Source organism: Talpa occidentalis, unplaced genomic scaffold (genome assembly GCF_014898055.3).
Source record: "Talpa occidentalis isolate TD23 unplaced genomic scaffold, MPIMG_talOcc4v2.1 talOcc4.5, whole genome shotgun sequence".
Classification (NCBI taxonomy): domain Eukaryota; kingdom Metazoa; phylum Chordata; class Mammalia; order Eulipotyphla; family Talpidae; genus Talpa; species Talpa occidentalis.
The window spans coordinates 55,301,993-55,316,014 of record NW_023604861.1 but is presented as its reverse complement, the minus strand read 5'-3'; the positions used below and the strand labels follow the sequence as shown (position 1 = coordinate 55,316,014).

General features: G+C 38.5%; 1 protein-coding gene across 1 annotated transcript in view; it reads right to left on the bottom strand.

Moving 5' to 3' along the window:
• The window catches only part of FREM2 (FRAS1 related extracellular matrix 2), a 165,645-nt gene that overhangs the window by 55,994 nt on the left and 95,629 nt on the right, over positions 1-14,022 (bottom strand). The window contains exons 5-6 of the mRNA XM_054701874.1: positions 13,651-13,776; positions 12,426-12,677 (exon numbers count right to left, since the gene is read on the bottom strand). Of these exons, the coding sequence (XP_054557849.1) occupies positions 12,426-12,677; positions 13,651-13,776 (378 nt within the window). The remainder of the gene's footprint in view (positions 1-12,425; positions 12,678-13,650; positions 13,777-14,022) is intronic.

Sequence of the window (14,022 nt, the reverse complement as noted above, 5' to 3'; positions counted from 1 at the left end):
AACCACTGTGCCACCGGGGAGGCCCCGCTACCGACTATTTTCTTTCTTTTCACAGGGCTGTGTTTAAACAGGGACTGCTGATCAGTGCTGTGACTTGGCTCATGCCAACAGTACAGTCGTCTTCTTGAGGGAGAGACCATGATAGCCAAGGGGACACGTGACAATGCTCAGTTTTCTCAGTTCTTTGTGTGCAGAACACCTGACCTTTCAGGAACCTGAGGCCACACCAGATGCTCCTTTGAAAGCTCCTGCTCCACACGGAGCCTGATCTTAATCATCTGGTCTTAATCATTTTGAACATATGCCTATTTCCTTGTTGGAAACATCTGTAAGTTGGGCTCATCTTGGTCACCCCTTGTGCATAGTGCCTGGGAAGTACCCCCGCCTAGTAGGGGTCAAGAAATATGAAAAGTGAGGATAGGGTCTCCTCTGGTGGCGCAGGCGACTGAGCGCCGCACTATGAAGATGTCCGCAGCCTCTGCAGTGCCATTAGATCCCGGCGTGCCAGCAAGGGTCCCACATGGCGTGGCAGACCTCTCCTGTCGTGCCCGCTGCTCCCCTCAGCAGTGTATTTTGTCAGTCTGCCTGTTCTGTTACCAGCTCTGTCTCTGGTGAATCCTCTCACCCTCCCACGCATCTGGCCTGTACCCCGGTTCTTGTACAAAAATAAATAAATCTTTAAAAAAAAAAGAAAAATGAGGATAGGGTGTGTTACCCTAGCACAGCATCTGTCAAATTAGAGGTGCTCAGCAAGCACTTAAAATGAATACATGTATGAATGAATAAATGTAATTGCAAATGTCTGTTTCAGTGCAACAGAATGAAGACCTATTTCTTAGAGAAAGGATGAAGAAGATGCTTGATTTCTCTAGAAGTGGGATGGAAAGCTTTATCCATGAATTTAAATGCTTCAAATTGCTACTGGCCTACAGAGGCATTTTTAGTGTTATGAAAATTGTATAATTCCAATATAGATCACTACCACAATTGTTTATAGCATGATGAAGTTCACTGGGCTTATAAAATGATATTGCCCAGATAGTTTCCTAGGTAACCCCTATAGGTCAGCAGCAAGATTTTCTACATCATTTAAAGAAAGATTTAAGGCCAATTACCAAAAAAAAAAAAAAAAGGTATAAGATTTATAAACTAAGATTAAAGGGAGGGAAGAAAAGAGGTCCAAATATCTGCCTCAATAAGTGGGGATGAAGACCTGCTTTTTTGGGGGGAAGCATAAAATCTACTTGTATCCTGTGAAAAGGAACATCTACCTGGAAGGAGGAAGGCTCCCCAGCAACAGACCACCCTGTGAGGACCCCCAGAGGGGAACTACACTATTCTGATAGATTCACCCAGAAGTGAACTGCAGGGCTTAGGGGTAAATGCTCTTGTGTTTGTTTTGTCTAATTCATGGGGACATTTCCTACTGACTCCCATCATCTCTTCCATACAGGGCAGCAAAGGTTGGTTGTATATCATCCTGCAGACATCATATTATTGATTTATTGTCATTAAATTCTGAAAGCAGATCACTAAGTATTAACAGGAACCTTAAGATCTCAGTCTTCATAAGGAAAGAGACTAAAACATTCCACATTTCTTCACTGACCCATTGGTTTATCAACAGTGTCATATATTCCAAAACTGTTTTCCTAATTTTTCATCCTACTATCAAAAGAGGAGATGCTATTGTCTGGTTAGTAATGGATTTTATGAAGTACGAATTTTCAACAATAGGCCATAGATACATAGTGCCTTGTCTGGAGCTACTAAATAAATAATCATACCTGTGTAAATTCATTACAGCATTTCATGGGATACACAGGACAAGATTTTAAAGTGTTCTTCTTTTAGCTAAGTTGCAGCTTTTGATTCATTAGCATTTTCTTTGTGTTTTTCAATTTCAATAGAAAGATACACCAGATCTCTTTTGTTGGTGAATGATTAGGAATTTCTGATACTAGCCATAGTTATTATGAGAACTTTTCTATTTATTTACCCTCTCGTGTATTTTGTTGTTGTTTTTATTGTAGTAGCCCCTGGAATAATTCCAAGCTTACAAAATCTGAGGTCTAGTATCTGAGAAGTTGCTTCTCAGACTCCTGTGATTTTGAACATTAAAACGGAGTCTGTCTGTATGGGAGATCTTGGGGTTCCTATATATGTTTAGGGATTTACTTTCAGAATTTAGTGATAATAAACCAATAATATTTATCCTTTGAAGTCTAAAGTGATATTACATGGCTAGCATCCACTCTCCTGTGTGGAAGAGATGGGAGGCAGACAGATAATGTTATCATGAGAAAGATAAACCAAACAGAAGATGGAATTTATTCATATGAACTTGACAAGATAGTGCAAACCCAATCCTTCAGGAGAGCAACACTTTCTTTCCATCAGGCAACTTAATAAATGATGTGGAAAAAGCAATGATGTTCCAGTTGAAGTGCCAGACAACATAATATACTCTCCTAGTGATCTCTAAGGAATTACAATTAGTAAAAGGTGAATCAGAATAGTCCACCTGCATGTTAACCTGTTATCTAACTGTTAACAATTTAATTTTTCTAAGATCCTTAGGTGCAGGAGGCATATACACATGGCTGGCTTATTTCATTTTGTAAGGTTCTTTATTAGAATACTAATTACTACCTTTGAGAATTATAGTGCAGAATCACAAGACCAGTGAAATATGAGTCGGGCAGTACAGTGGTTAGTACATTGAAAGCTACTGTTGTTTAAGCTTCAGCATGTTTCTGAACTACTTCGATGATGAACCTGTTGTATAAACATCCTTGCTCATAGTTAGTAAATGGCTTACCACCCTGGAAAAGGTACTCTTCGGGGGGCCTGCCTGGTGGCCCAGAGATTGAGTCTCAGTGCTATCACCTCTACAGTCTGAGTTTGATCCCCAGCCAGGATGCTAATCCACACATGGCACAGCAGATCCCTCCTCTCTCGCCCCCTGCTCTCCTTGGCAGCATATTTCAGTAAATATACCTGTTCTGTTCCCCACCCTGTCTCTGGTGAATCTTCTCACCCCCTACACCTTTGGCCTACACCCCAGATCTTCTACACAAAAATAAAAAAAGAAGGTACTCCTTAAGATCATATTATTATATGACATAAATGACATCCTAAAACTCTGACAAATGAAGACATGAGTTGATTTAATGTGAAAAGTAGATCCGTAGTCAACATTCCAATCTTACTGTCTTAAAACCACCCTAGCAGACGGCGTACCTGCAAATTTACACTCCAGGAATTTGAGAGCTTATTTCTGGATGCACACATTCTGAGATCTGGCACAGTTCCCCATGCTCACTTACTTGTGGGCCTAAGGTCACTCTTTAATGTAAATTACACAAGCCTGTACAGTTCTCATAAAGAACTCTGGGCCCTTTGCATTTTCTGGTAATGGTGGTGAATGTTTTCACATGAGTAGCAGGAGAGATTCAAGTGGCTGCTTGCCAGGCTTGCGTGTGTGTAGTGGAACAAAGCTCTTAATGCCTTTCCTGCTGGGAACAGTGCATTGTACCATTAATTTAAAAGTGAAGAGGAAGTGAGGGGTTTCACAGCAGCATAGCAGCACAGTCTTTTTGAGTTACTGACCATATGAGGTAAAGTCCAGTGTACTGCCATGGCCATGAGCTCTCCAGCAGCTGCCCACCCTTGCTCACCTGTTTGTGAGTATGCGCCCTGCACCTCAGTTCTGAGGGAATGTACCCCCTCAACAGCTGGCCTGCTTGGCTCTGAGTCCAGCCAGGTCCAGAACCTAGTAAGAAAGCTTGTGGGCTGGAACCCTAAGGCTCCTCCCAGAAGCAAGTTTGGGAAGTCTCACTTCTTTGAACCCCTACTCATTTCTAGTGAATGACTCACTCTTTCACATTCATATATGCTTTTCCTCCCACTCTTTCCGATTATGAGTTTGTTGAAAATGAATTAACATTATAATTTTGTAATTCTTTTTCCTGAAACCATTAAGATGTAAAAAAAAAAAAAAAAGATTTGCAGTGACTCTTACCATAAAATGTTTAAATTTTATGTAACTACCAGGATGTACCAAAGTACCAAATTAGGGAACTAAACCACACTTTGTATCTTTGATTTTAAGTATTTTAAAAAGAGGCAACCTTTTTAAAAAGTTTGTTTGAAAGGCTGAAAGGTGGATTGACAACTCCAATCATGTACTTAAATTTGCATGCGTCTCCAATTTTCTTGTTCTAGAAGTGATAGTTATTATTTGCAATTAATAGCCAAAATGTTTATTAGTACTTAGTAGAAATATATTCCAATAGCTTTTTGTTATAACTTTACATAATCTTTTACTCAATACATACTTTTTTAGACTTTACAATGCCCATTTTATTATAAATATATATGAAATTCTACTGCACAATAATTTACTCTGTCTACCCTCTCCTTTCTCTTTTATTTCTCATGTATCTTCCTGACTCCTTATTTTTAAAGATTTATTTATTTATTTATACAAGAACTGGGGTACAGCCCAGATGCGCAGGAGGGTGAGACGATTCACCAGAGACAGAGTGGGGAACAGAACAGGCAGACTGACAAAATACACTGCTGAGGGGAGCAACAGGCACGACAGGAGAGGTCTGCCATGCCAGGTGGGACCCTCGCCAGCTGGCCAGGATGGAACCAGCGCTGCAGAGGCTGCGGACAGCTTCACAGCGCGGTGCTCAACTGCCTGCGCCAACAGGGGAGGCCCAGATTTCTTTTTTTTTTTTTTAAAAGATTTATTTGTTTATGCATACAAGAACTGGGGTGTAAGCCAGAGGTGTGTGTGTGGGGGTGGTGGTGAGAGGATTCACCAGAGAGAGTGGGGAGAACAGGCAGATATACTGAAATGCACTGTTGAGGGGAGCAGAGGGCGAGGTAGGAGAGGTCTGCTGCACCATGTGGGTTGCTCCCTGGCCAGCTGTGGTGGCTGGCGATAGCTTGTTAGCACTGTCTTTAACCCCTGCAACACCAGGGAGGCCCTATCTTTCTGATTTCAATTATCACTGTCTGACATGAGATCCAGAAATCTCTAACTCCAGTGTAGTCAGTTCTACTTTTATAGAGGTCTGTGGGCCAGTTCCACTTACTTATCCTATAGAACTTAAATTTAGCATTTTAACAGAATATTTCATCTTCATCCAGCTTCCTTTCCTTTCTGAACCTTTTTCATGAATGGAAGCTCCATTCTTTGAATCTGTCAAGCACAAGATTTTTCAGAAACATGTTTCTCAAATACCCCTCCCCCTCCTGCCTACATAAGGTCAAGTCAAAACAGGTTTCCTCAGCAGCAGGTCGTTCTGCTTCTGGCTTCACGGTCCTCACCCTATGTTTTTCTTTTGTTTCTGAACCCATCTCCGTACACTGCTAGCTAATTAATAACCTTGAAACACTGCTCTCTGATTACTTAACTTTTGTTCAAAGGCTTCCGGGTGCTTCTGCTCATAAATTCAGACTCCTTGTCTCATTCAGTGGCATCCATCATGTGCTTCATATTGATTTCTCCTGCCTCTACTGCTAGTAATTTCCTACCTTTCTTTTGCTTAGCAAATGTTACGGTGCTTTCATACACATCAAATTATTTGGAACTTACAAAAATTCTGTAAGGTAAGAATTGCAGGTAATAATATGCTCTTTATTCAAATAAGGAAAACAAACCTCAAGATTTCTTGACTAGAAAGTAGCAAAGTTGTATCTACACCCCAGGTCTCCTAACTCCCAATTAAGGGACTAGCCATTAAAACTTTCTCAGAAAAGACAATCTGGCCAAAATGGACTGCCCACTGCTCCTAATGCCTTTAGCTCTCTCCTGCGTCCACTTCCACACTCTCACAGTTCTTTGCCTCATTCAACCCCTTCTATCTGTACACAGCGTGGTCTGTTCCTTCTGACTCACAGCATGATCACACACTGCTTTTGATCACAGTCTGCCTTCACAGTTCTCTTTCTTCTATTTCAAATTATTATTGAAGTAAATTGTTCTCATTTAACATTTTATGTTCTTAGTTTTCTTCTCCTGGATAGAGTTTAAGCATTGTAAGATCCTGACCTATGTCTTAAATATCTGCTCATCCCACCGATCACACGTACTAGGTACACAACAAATACTCTGTGTGTGTGGTGTGTGAAATTAGGTTTTTAAATGAAAAGAGACTTCATATTTTATTTTATTTTTACTCTTTTATTTTTTACTCGATTTTATTTTTGTTTTCAAAGGGTGTGACATTTACACCATTATATCTAATATCCTCCCTATGTGTAAAAACTGATTGTATAAACTTTATTATTATTCAGTGTACGCTTGCACTGCCTCCCACAGAACAGAGATTCACTAAATGGCTTTCCGGAATCCTTAACGTCATCAGTTATACTAAATAGTCAATTGGTGATGGCAATGTATATTCTGAGCGGTTAAAAACTCATTTTTCCATTTCTTGGTTTTTATTACAATGTTCTAACTCAAGCATGCTCAATACAAAATGTAACTTTGTTTTGTCAAGCTACACTGTAGTTAAATTTGCATTCCTTACAATGATGGGCTGGCATTACTTAATTGAAGCTTACACTAATGCAAATCATAGTGTTCAAGAAGAAAAAAGGATGGTGACCAGGTCTTTCAACTCAGCGCAAATGAATAAAACATATTTCACCCACACACCATACATAATGTATTTTTCTAGCACTAGAAATGTTTTCTTCTCTGCAGTACTCCTGCTGTTGAGAAAGCTTTTCTGATGTCAGTAAACTTGTGAATGACACTGAATTGAGTTACATTTATCCCAGTGCTCACACGCTGCTTTTCATGTCCCTGGCTCATATTTAGCATGGTAATTTTTCTAGGGTGGTCGAGGAAGTCAGCCACTTTAGCTGAAAGCCCTGTGGGTGTCACACAAAAGCGGAAAATGGAATCAGCTTGAATGCTCCGTAATTAATTCCTGAAGACTGACAGCAAAGATTAGAGAAATATTGTTAGCACTGTCTTAATGTTTTTCCTTATGAGGAAATGAAGGTTAAATTGTAATCTTTACAGAAGTACTGAGGACAAAAGACACCGATGTAGCATGTTTAGGATATCAGCACAAAATCTGAGCATTATTCTTACCACAGTGTGCTTCTCGTGGGTAGGTAAGTTTCTTCCAATAAAAACAACAATTTTAGCTGTTTCTTAAAGATGCAAAATAGATTTCATCAAGATATATTTTTGTACTTCAAGCCCTGGTCTACTCTCATGTCATTAAGAATTAGCCAGGACAGAGAATACTTCCAGTGCTCTTGAGATTTTTGGACGGGTGTACCTACCATGAATTACATGGTGCAGCTCGTGGTTCTTTGATCTGCAGTTTTAGAGAATCACTTTACTTTTTAAAAAATTTCCGATTGCTCTGAATTACACAGTTGCAAAAGATTTGCTTCTTTTTAGTCAGGGGGTAGTTCACGGCTTGATTCATCATTTGGTCTATTATCACAGAAATGGACACAGTGGTGGGGACAGAGTGTTGGAGAATCAAGCAGATGTTTTCACTCAGATTGTGTAGTAACAGGTTTGCACATTTTCCCTACTCTAATTACATCATCGTTAGTGATTGGAAATTGAAAAATTGGCCTTTTCAGAAAGAACACTCCCCTTTTCCCCCCAAAGTTGACCTGTATATATTTGGATTATTCTTTTCTAGATTCTATGACAATTGCTTCAGTTATTCCATTAAGTATTAGTGATATTTTGAACCCTTTGATGCATTTCAGGATTCATAATCGTCTAGTGATAAAGTAGCTCATTAAAATGACCAGTTTAGTACATATATCCAACACTTTATATGTGTGATTTTAAAGAATTTGCTTAAACTTTTAAGACTATCTAGTTTTTTTCATCTATCGGATGGGGAAGATAACTGCCTATTGCATAGACTTGTTCTGAGATTTAACTGGATAGCTCATATAGTGTTAAGTGCTTAATATAAAATTAGTCATGAAGTCCTTAGTATAAAATGAGTATACACAAGTGACAGATAGTTAGTAATGTATCTGCATTTACTGTATAGGAAAGAAATTTTACTTCCCCCCCATTTAATTGAGCATTCTTTCTTGTCTTCATGAACTGGTGAAGTGTTGCATAGACTACTTGTGGCTAGAAGTATTTACTTATAAATTACATATACAATAAGCAAAATGTTAGCACATGATTTTAACTTCTAAAATGAGAAAATAAAGGGGCCTAAAGGTTAAGTCTCAACACTACCACCAGTACAGCCTGAGTTCGATTCCCTGCCAGGGAGCTAACCCACATGGCACAGCAGACCTCTCCTGTCTCTCCCCCTGCTCCCCTTAGCAGAGTATTTCAGTAGATCCACCTGTTCTACTCCTCACTCTATCTATGGTGAATTATCTCACCCTTGGCACCTCTGGCCTCCACCCCAGTTCTACACAAACACAAAAATTCAAAAATATGAAAAATTAAAAAATGAGAAAATATAGGTAAAAATCTAATGTCATCATAAGATTTTAACTTCTAAAATTAAAAAAACCTAGGTTAAATAGCATACTTATTTTATTCACAGAAAATGAGATTGAGTGATATTAATAAAACTTACCTAAAAACTAGTAAGATGTGAAATGTTCTGACAGAGATGATCACAAAGCAAATTCCTTGCAAATAAGCTTTGGGTTTATCTTTCCTTCCTTTCACTTTAAAAATGAGTAAAATATGTCCATACTGAAAAGGCTGATATAAAACTATGAATAAACAAGAGGAATTAAGAAAATTCTAGCAACTGCAGATTTACGAACGTTTTCCATAAATGGATACTGAAACATACTCGATTTCTTCCTACCACTTTCATTGCTAGAATTTTCATATCCTTATACTCACTACCTTCCTCTTTACCATTTCCTATTCTCTGCCCTCTTCAACAATCATTCTTCTCTCAAGACTTTTATTATTATCAGTAGTGATAACACATGACTTCATGTCTGTAGTGCAAACTATGTTGCAATTTCCAGACCCATATCTTCATTCCCCTTGTTGATGTCCAAGCACTTTGAAGTTACGCCAGCTCTTCAAACTAACATGTCCTGAATGAACTCATTGTTTTGTCCCTGACTGGTTCTACTCCTGTTCTCCTTGTGTCAATGAACTATGCCATTCTTAACTCAACTGCCCTATAGAAACCAAGACTTCATTCTTCAGTCTTTCCTGTCTACAGTCCTTTCATGTCAAATCAGTTATATGTCATGCGAATTCTTCCTGGGCACGAACTATTGGTTGTTTCCTGGTCTCTTATCCCCTTACAACCACTCTTTTCGGCCATTGTCACCTATGACCTGTGTTCTTCTAAAAGCCTCCTGAGTTCTTCAATCTATTCTCTACATTTAGTTAGACCAAAGTGATACCTAATTCTTTTTTAAGAAAGAAAAAACTTTTATTATTGAATAAGCATTAAATCAGAGAATAATGCATATTATAAATAATCCACTAGATTGTTTATAGTGAATTGTGTATTGTTTGTTTTTTTGCTGTGTATGCAGTATGTATTTGCTTGATTCTTCATTGCACTGAAAGCTTTCTGAGGGCAGGGATTATTTATTTGCTGTTTTGGTGCATATATTTGCTTTGGAATCCATGTGGTGCTTCCGACAACATAGGATATTAGTGAAAGTTGAATGATAGAACCGTGTTTCACCTTTAACACAGGAAAATAAAAAGTGAGTTGGTGTTTTAACCAATGTTCCCTACTCACGGATAGGAAGACTCAACATCATCAAAAATGGCCATCCTACTCAAAGAAATATACAGATTCCATGCAATCCCAATAAAAACCCCAAGAGCATTCTTCAAAGAAATTGAACAAATATTACTGAAATTCATATGGAACCACAAAAGACCTTGAGTAGCTAAAGTTCTCCTGACTAAAAGGGGAAAAAATGGAGGCATCACACTTTCAGATTTCAATTTTTACTTAAACCCATAATAATTTAAACAGCATGGTACTAGAACAAAAATAGACTCACAGACCAATAGAATAGAATCAAATAGAATAGAGAGCTTAGAAATAAAACCACGCATTTATGTTCAACTGATCCATGACAAAAGAGTGAAGTATATACACTGGAACAAGGAAAGCCTCTTCAATATATGGTGTTGGGAAAATTGGACTGCCATATGCAAAAGAATGAAAATAGATGTTGGACGAAAGAAGGAGGAAAGATAACTACTGATAGCATTCCTGAAAACTACTATTCAAGTATTGGGGCCCCATGTCTGGGCTGATCCAATGGCTGCACAGTACTTAGAAGCCTGAGAATGAAAGCCCATGGAAACAAATCTGACGAGCCCTGTGTTCTGGGCTGGAAAGATTCTGAGCTTTAACTTCCTGACTCATAACAACACCGAGGAATAACAAAGTTCAGAATAAACATCGTTAACAAAATGTATTTTACAAATGTTACGTAATTGTAGCTACCAATGATTCCAAAACTTTGTCACCACTAGGGACAGATTTTAAAGACAGAGTGACAGCATAGAACTGTCCTGCGCTTGGGATCCGACACTGATCCCTTGTACTGGCTTGGTAAATTCCCTTGTACTGGCTTTGTAAATTCAAATCAATCATTTGGTGTCTCTAAGACTCAGTTCTGTCATATGTAAAAAGGGGACAATGATGGCACTCTTTATTCTGGTAAATATGAAGCAGCATACATGTGGCACCTAATAAATAATGGTTTCTCTTTTTACTTTTACTTTTTTTCCCACATGCTTTCCATAGCAATCCATTTGGGAAGGATTTTGCCCACAAAATGAACTGAACTAATATAGTCATTAATTATATTTTCCATTTTAAAACTAATTCTATCTCTAGCTATGTTAACAGAATCAGCTATTTATTTATTTATTTATTTATACAAGCACTGGGTACAGTCAGAAGCACGGGAGGGTGAGAGAATTCACCAGAGCCAGAGCAGGGAGCAGAGCAGGCAGAAGGACCAAAGTACACTGCTGAGGGGAGCAGTGGGCAGCAGGAGAGGTCTGCATGCCATGTGGGACCCTCCTCTGGTGGCCGGGGATCGAACCGGCGCTGCAGAGGCCACGGGCAGTTTCCCAACCCAGCACTCAACCACTGTGCCACCGGGGAGGCCCCAGAATTAGCTATTTAGATAGCAGGTGTTTAGGGTGAACTATTAGCTCTATTTTGTCTGTCAAAATACTCATCAACTGAACTTAAAATTTCTGTACTTTATTTAAACGCAGAATAGAAAAGTTTTTGAACTAATAAGCTAAAGAAATATTAAAAATATTAGAACATTTTATACATTTAGGGTTTTATCTAAGGTAGAATCAAGACTTTCTTCAAACCTCTGTTGATAAAACCATTCCTAATTTTCATCACCAGCATTCCCAAACTTTTTCAATAAAAACTAGACATTATTATATTTTCACATGATTGTTAGCAGGATGAAACACAACGAGGTACCAAGAAGCAGGGTATGTCTGCACACTCACAGGATGTCTTACTGCCTTCTTTGCCACATACCTATAGGATTACTTCCTTGCAGGTCAGTTTCAACTTCCTGAGTTTTAAGATTATTTGGGATTCAAGTCTTTTGATGTTCCTTCCACAATCTCTCCAGGCCACAAGATTCATCCCCCCACTTTCTTCCCCTTTCATCTAACAAGGAAAATTCAAGGAAAAATTTTACTCAAGTACTGGGGGCCCATCTTCAGTTTTTGCTCTCACGTTTCTCACTAGATTATTACAAACTTTCCTCTCAGTCTCTCTTGCCTCACAAGAAACCATGAACTTGAACTGAGAAGCTCAATATGTTTTTGCTCCCTTTTCTTTTAAATTCAGAAGGCGAAATTACTTTATGTAAATTTATTTTCCCTAGGGAGAGTAGCCTAGAATACCTCTCCCTTTTTTTTGGTGGGGGGGGGGTCAGGGAACTGCCTGTTAGACTTAGTTTTCCATATATTTATTACCTTTCTAGTTATTCATTTAACAGCCTTATCTGATGAGTTTCTTTGAAAAACCAGTTCAAACACTAAGATTAAAGTTACTACACATAAGCAAAACAAACAAAAAAGATATTAAGTTTATTAAAATTGTTTTAATTTCTCACCTTGAAATTTTAAGTTGGATCACCTAATGGGAAATATAAAGAAACTGGAGGAAAAACATGCACACAGGTGCATGTTTTTTTTTTTTTTAAAGACTTTGTCTTTTAAAAACATTTAGTCAAGAAAGACAACTTGATTGATGCAACCAAATTTGAAGCTTTTTCATACTATAAAATCAAGCATAAAATAAATATACATTTAGTAATTCTTTGACATACTCATTTTTCTGTCTAGAAGGTTGTGCCCGATGTTGGTCTTCCTTATAGGAAGAATAATTTTCAGGTAAATTAGTACTTACCATCATCCTTGTCAGGGAGGATTGTAATCTGAGCCCCTGGGAACTCTGATCCAATTCTCCCTCCCATGGGCATGCTCAGAAGCACATGGAATGTTTCCTTCTCTTCATGCAAGGAGTCGTCAATCACCACGATCCTGCACATTTTCTCTCTCTCGCCTCTGTCAAAGCGGACAACACTGGTGTGGTCCTCGGGTCTGGATATATAATCAGAGTAGGACAGCACTGAGGTAGGCACAGTTCCACTTGCTGATCCTGGAGGGAGAGAAAATCCAAAAGATGTGTCTGTAGAACTTATTACAAAGGTATTTCCAGAAACCATTATTTTATTTGCAGCATTTTAATGGTCAGTCAGTATCTGTGGGCACTTCTAGACCTTGCAAGCATCATGAGTCAACTTCATAATGGTCTCAGACATATGGTGAATATTACATTTCAATTGTTTTCTCCTCTATTCCTGCTAGTGGTCCTTCATATCAACACAATGTTATAAAATTATAGCTCCTAGTATTTCAGTGCTTACTCTGTGCAGGCAAAGTGCCAAGTGCTTTAGAGGCATTGCCTCATTAATCCTCTCCACCCACTCCACTGGGTTTTATATATTTGCTAACAAAAATTTACAAAACCTTAAACCACTTGCCCCAGGACCCAGAGCCCAAGACTCACCCTGAAGTCTGTGTTTTTAATCACTGTTCTCTATTGTCTTTCAACTTATATACCTTAATGGAAATTTTAAAGTACATCTGTTCAGATATCAACAGCATATGTAACTTTTTCCTTTGCATTATTAGAAAACCTATTTCTTATATATGAATGAATATTATGTATTAACTTTAATTATGCATTCTGTAAAACTACCTTTAAGAGAAAGATTAGCCAGAAACAAAACAAGCATTTTAAAATTTGATCGTAATGAGTTTCAAACTACTTTGAAATTCATTTCCTTTCCTAGGGCATGCATTTCTTTGCCTTTTTTTTTTTTAAACAATGATCCTGTTCTACTTGAGCTGGCTTGGGTGACAGAGGGGAACCTCAATCTTTTGCAATCCCGAAGCCCTTGAGTAGATGCAGTCTCTGCATCCTCAGAAGCCTTCTGGAAAAATGCTTTATTCCTTATGAAAATTGTGATTTTCATGTCTGCCTGATGGCATAACATATGGCTCCAATCTGTTAGAGAGGCTTATTTAGATCTTATTTAGGCTTATTCAGTTCATTCACAAATGGCTACCTTGTTGCGTATAACAGATCACCATCAACTCCTGACTCACGTCTCCACTTCTCCTGACAGGGATGAACAGCTCACCAACATCTTCTTCAATGGAATATTCAGATTGGGGAATAAATACAGTTGATTCTAAAAGAAAATACCATTGCAGTCAGTTACTTTTGTCTGAACTTATCTCTGAAACAATCTTAATGCAAATTAAAATTGCTCTAATGATTAGTTTTTCCCATTGCCTATTCTTTCAGAATATCATCTGGACCCACAGCTGGTCTCTCTTCCTTGAGCCCCCTCACCTCCCAAGAGCCTCTCCTTCTTCAGGCCTGGTCTATGGCAACAGCAAGAAATAGCATTCTCCGCTTCAAGTTATGAGCCAAA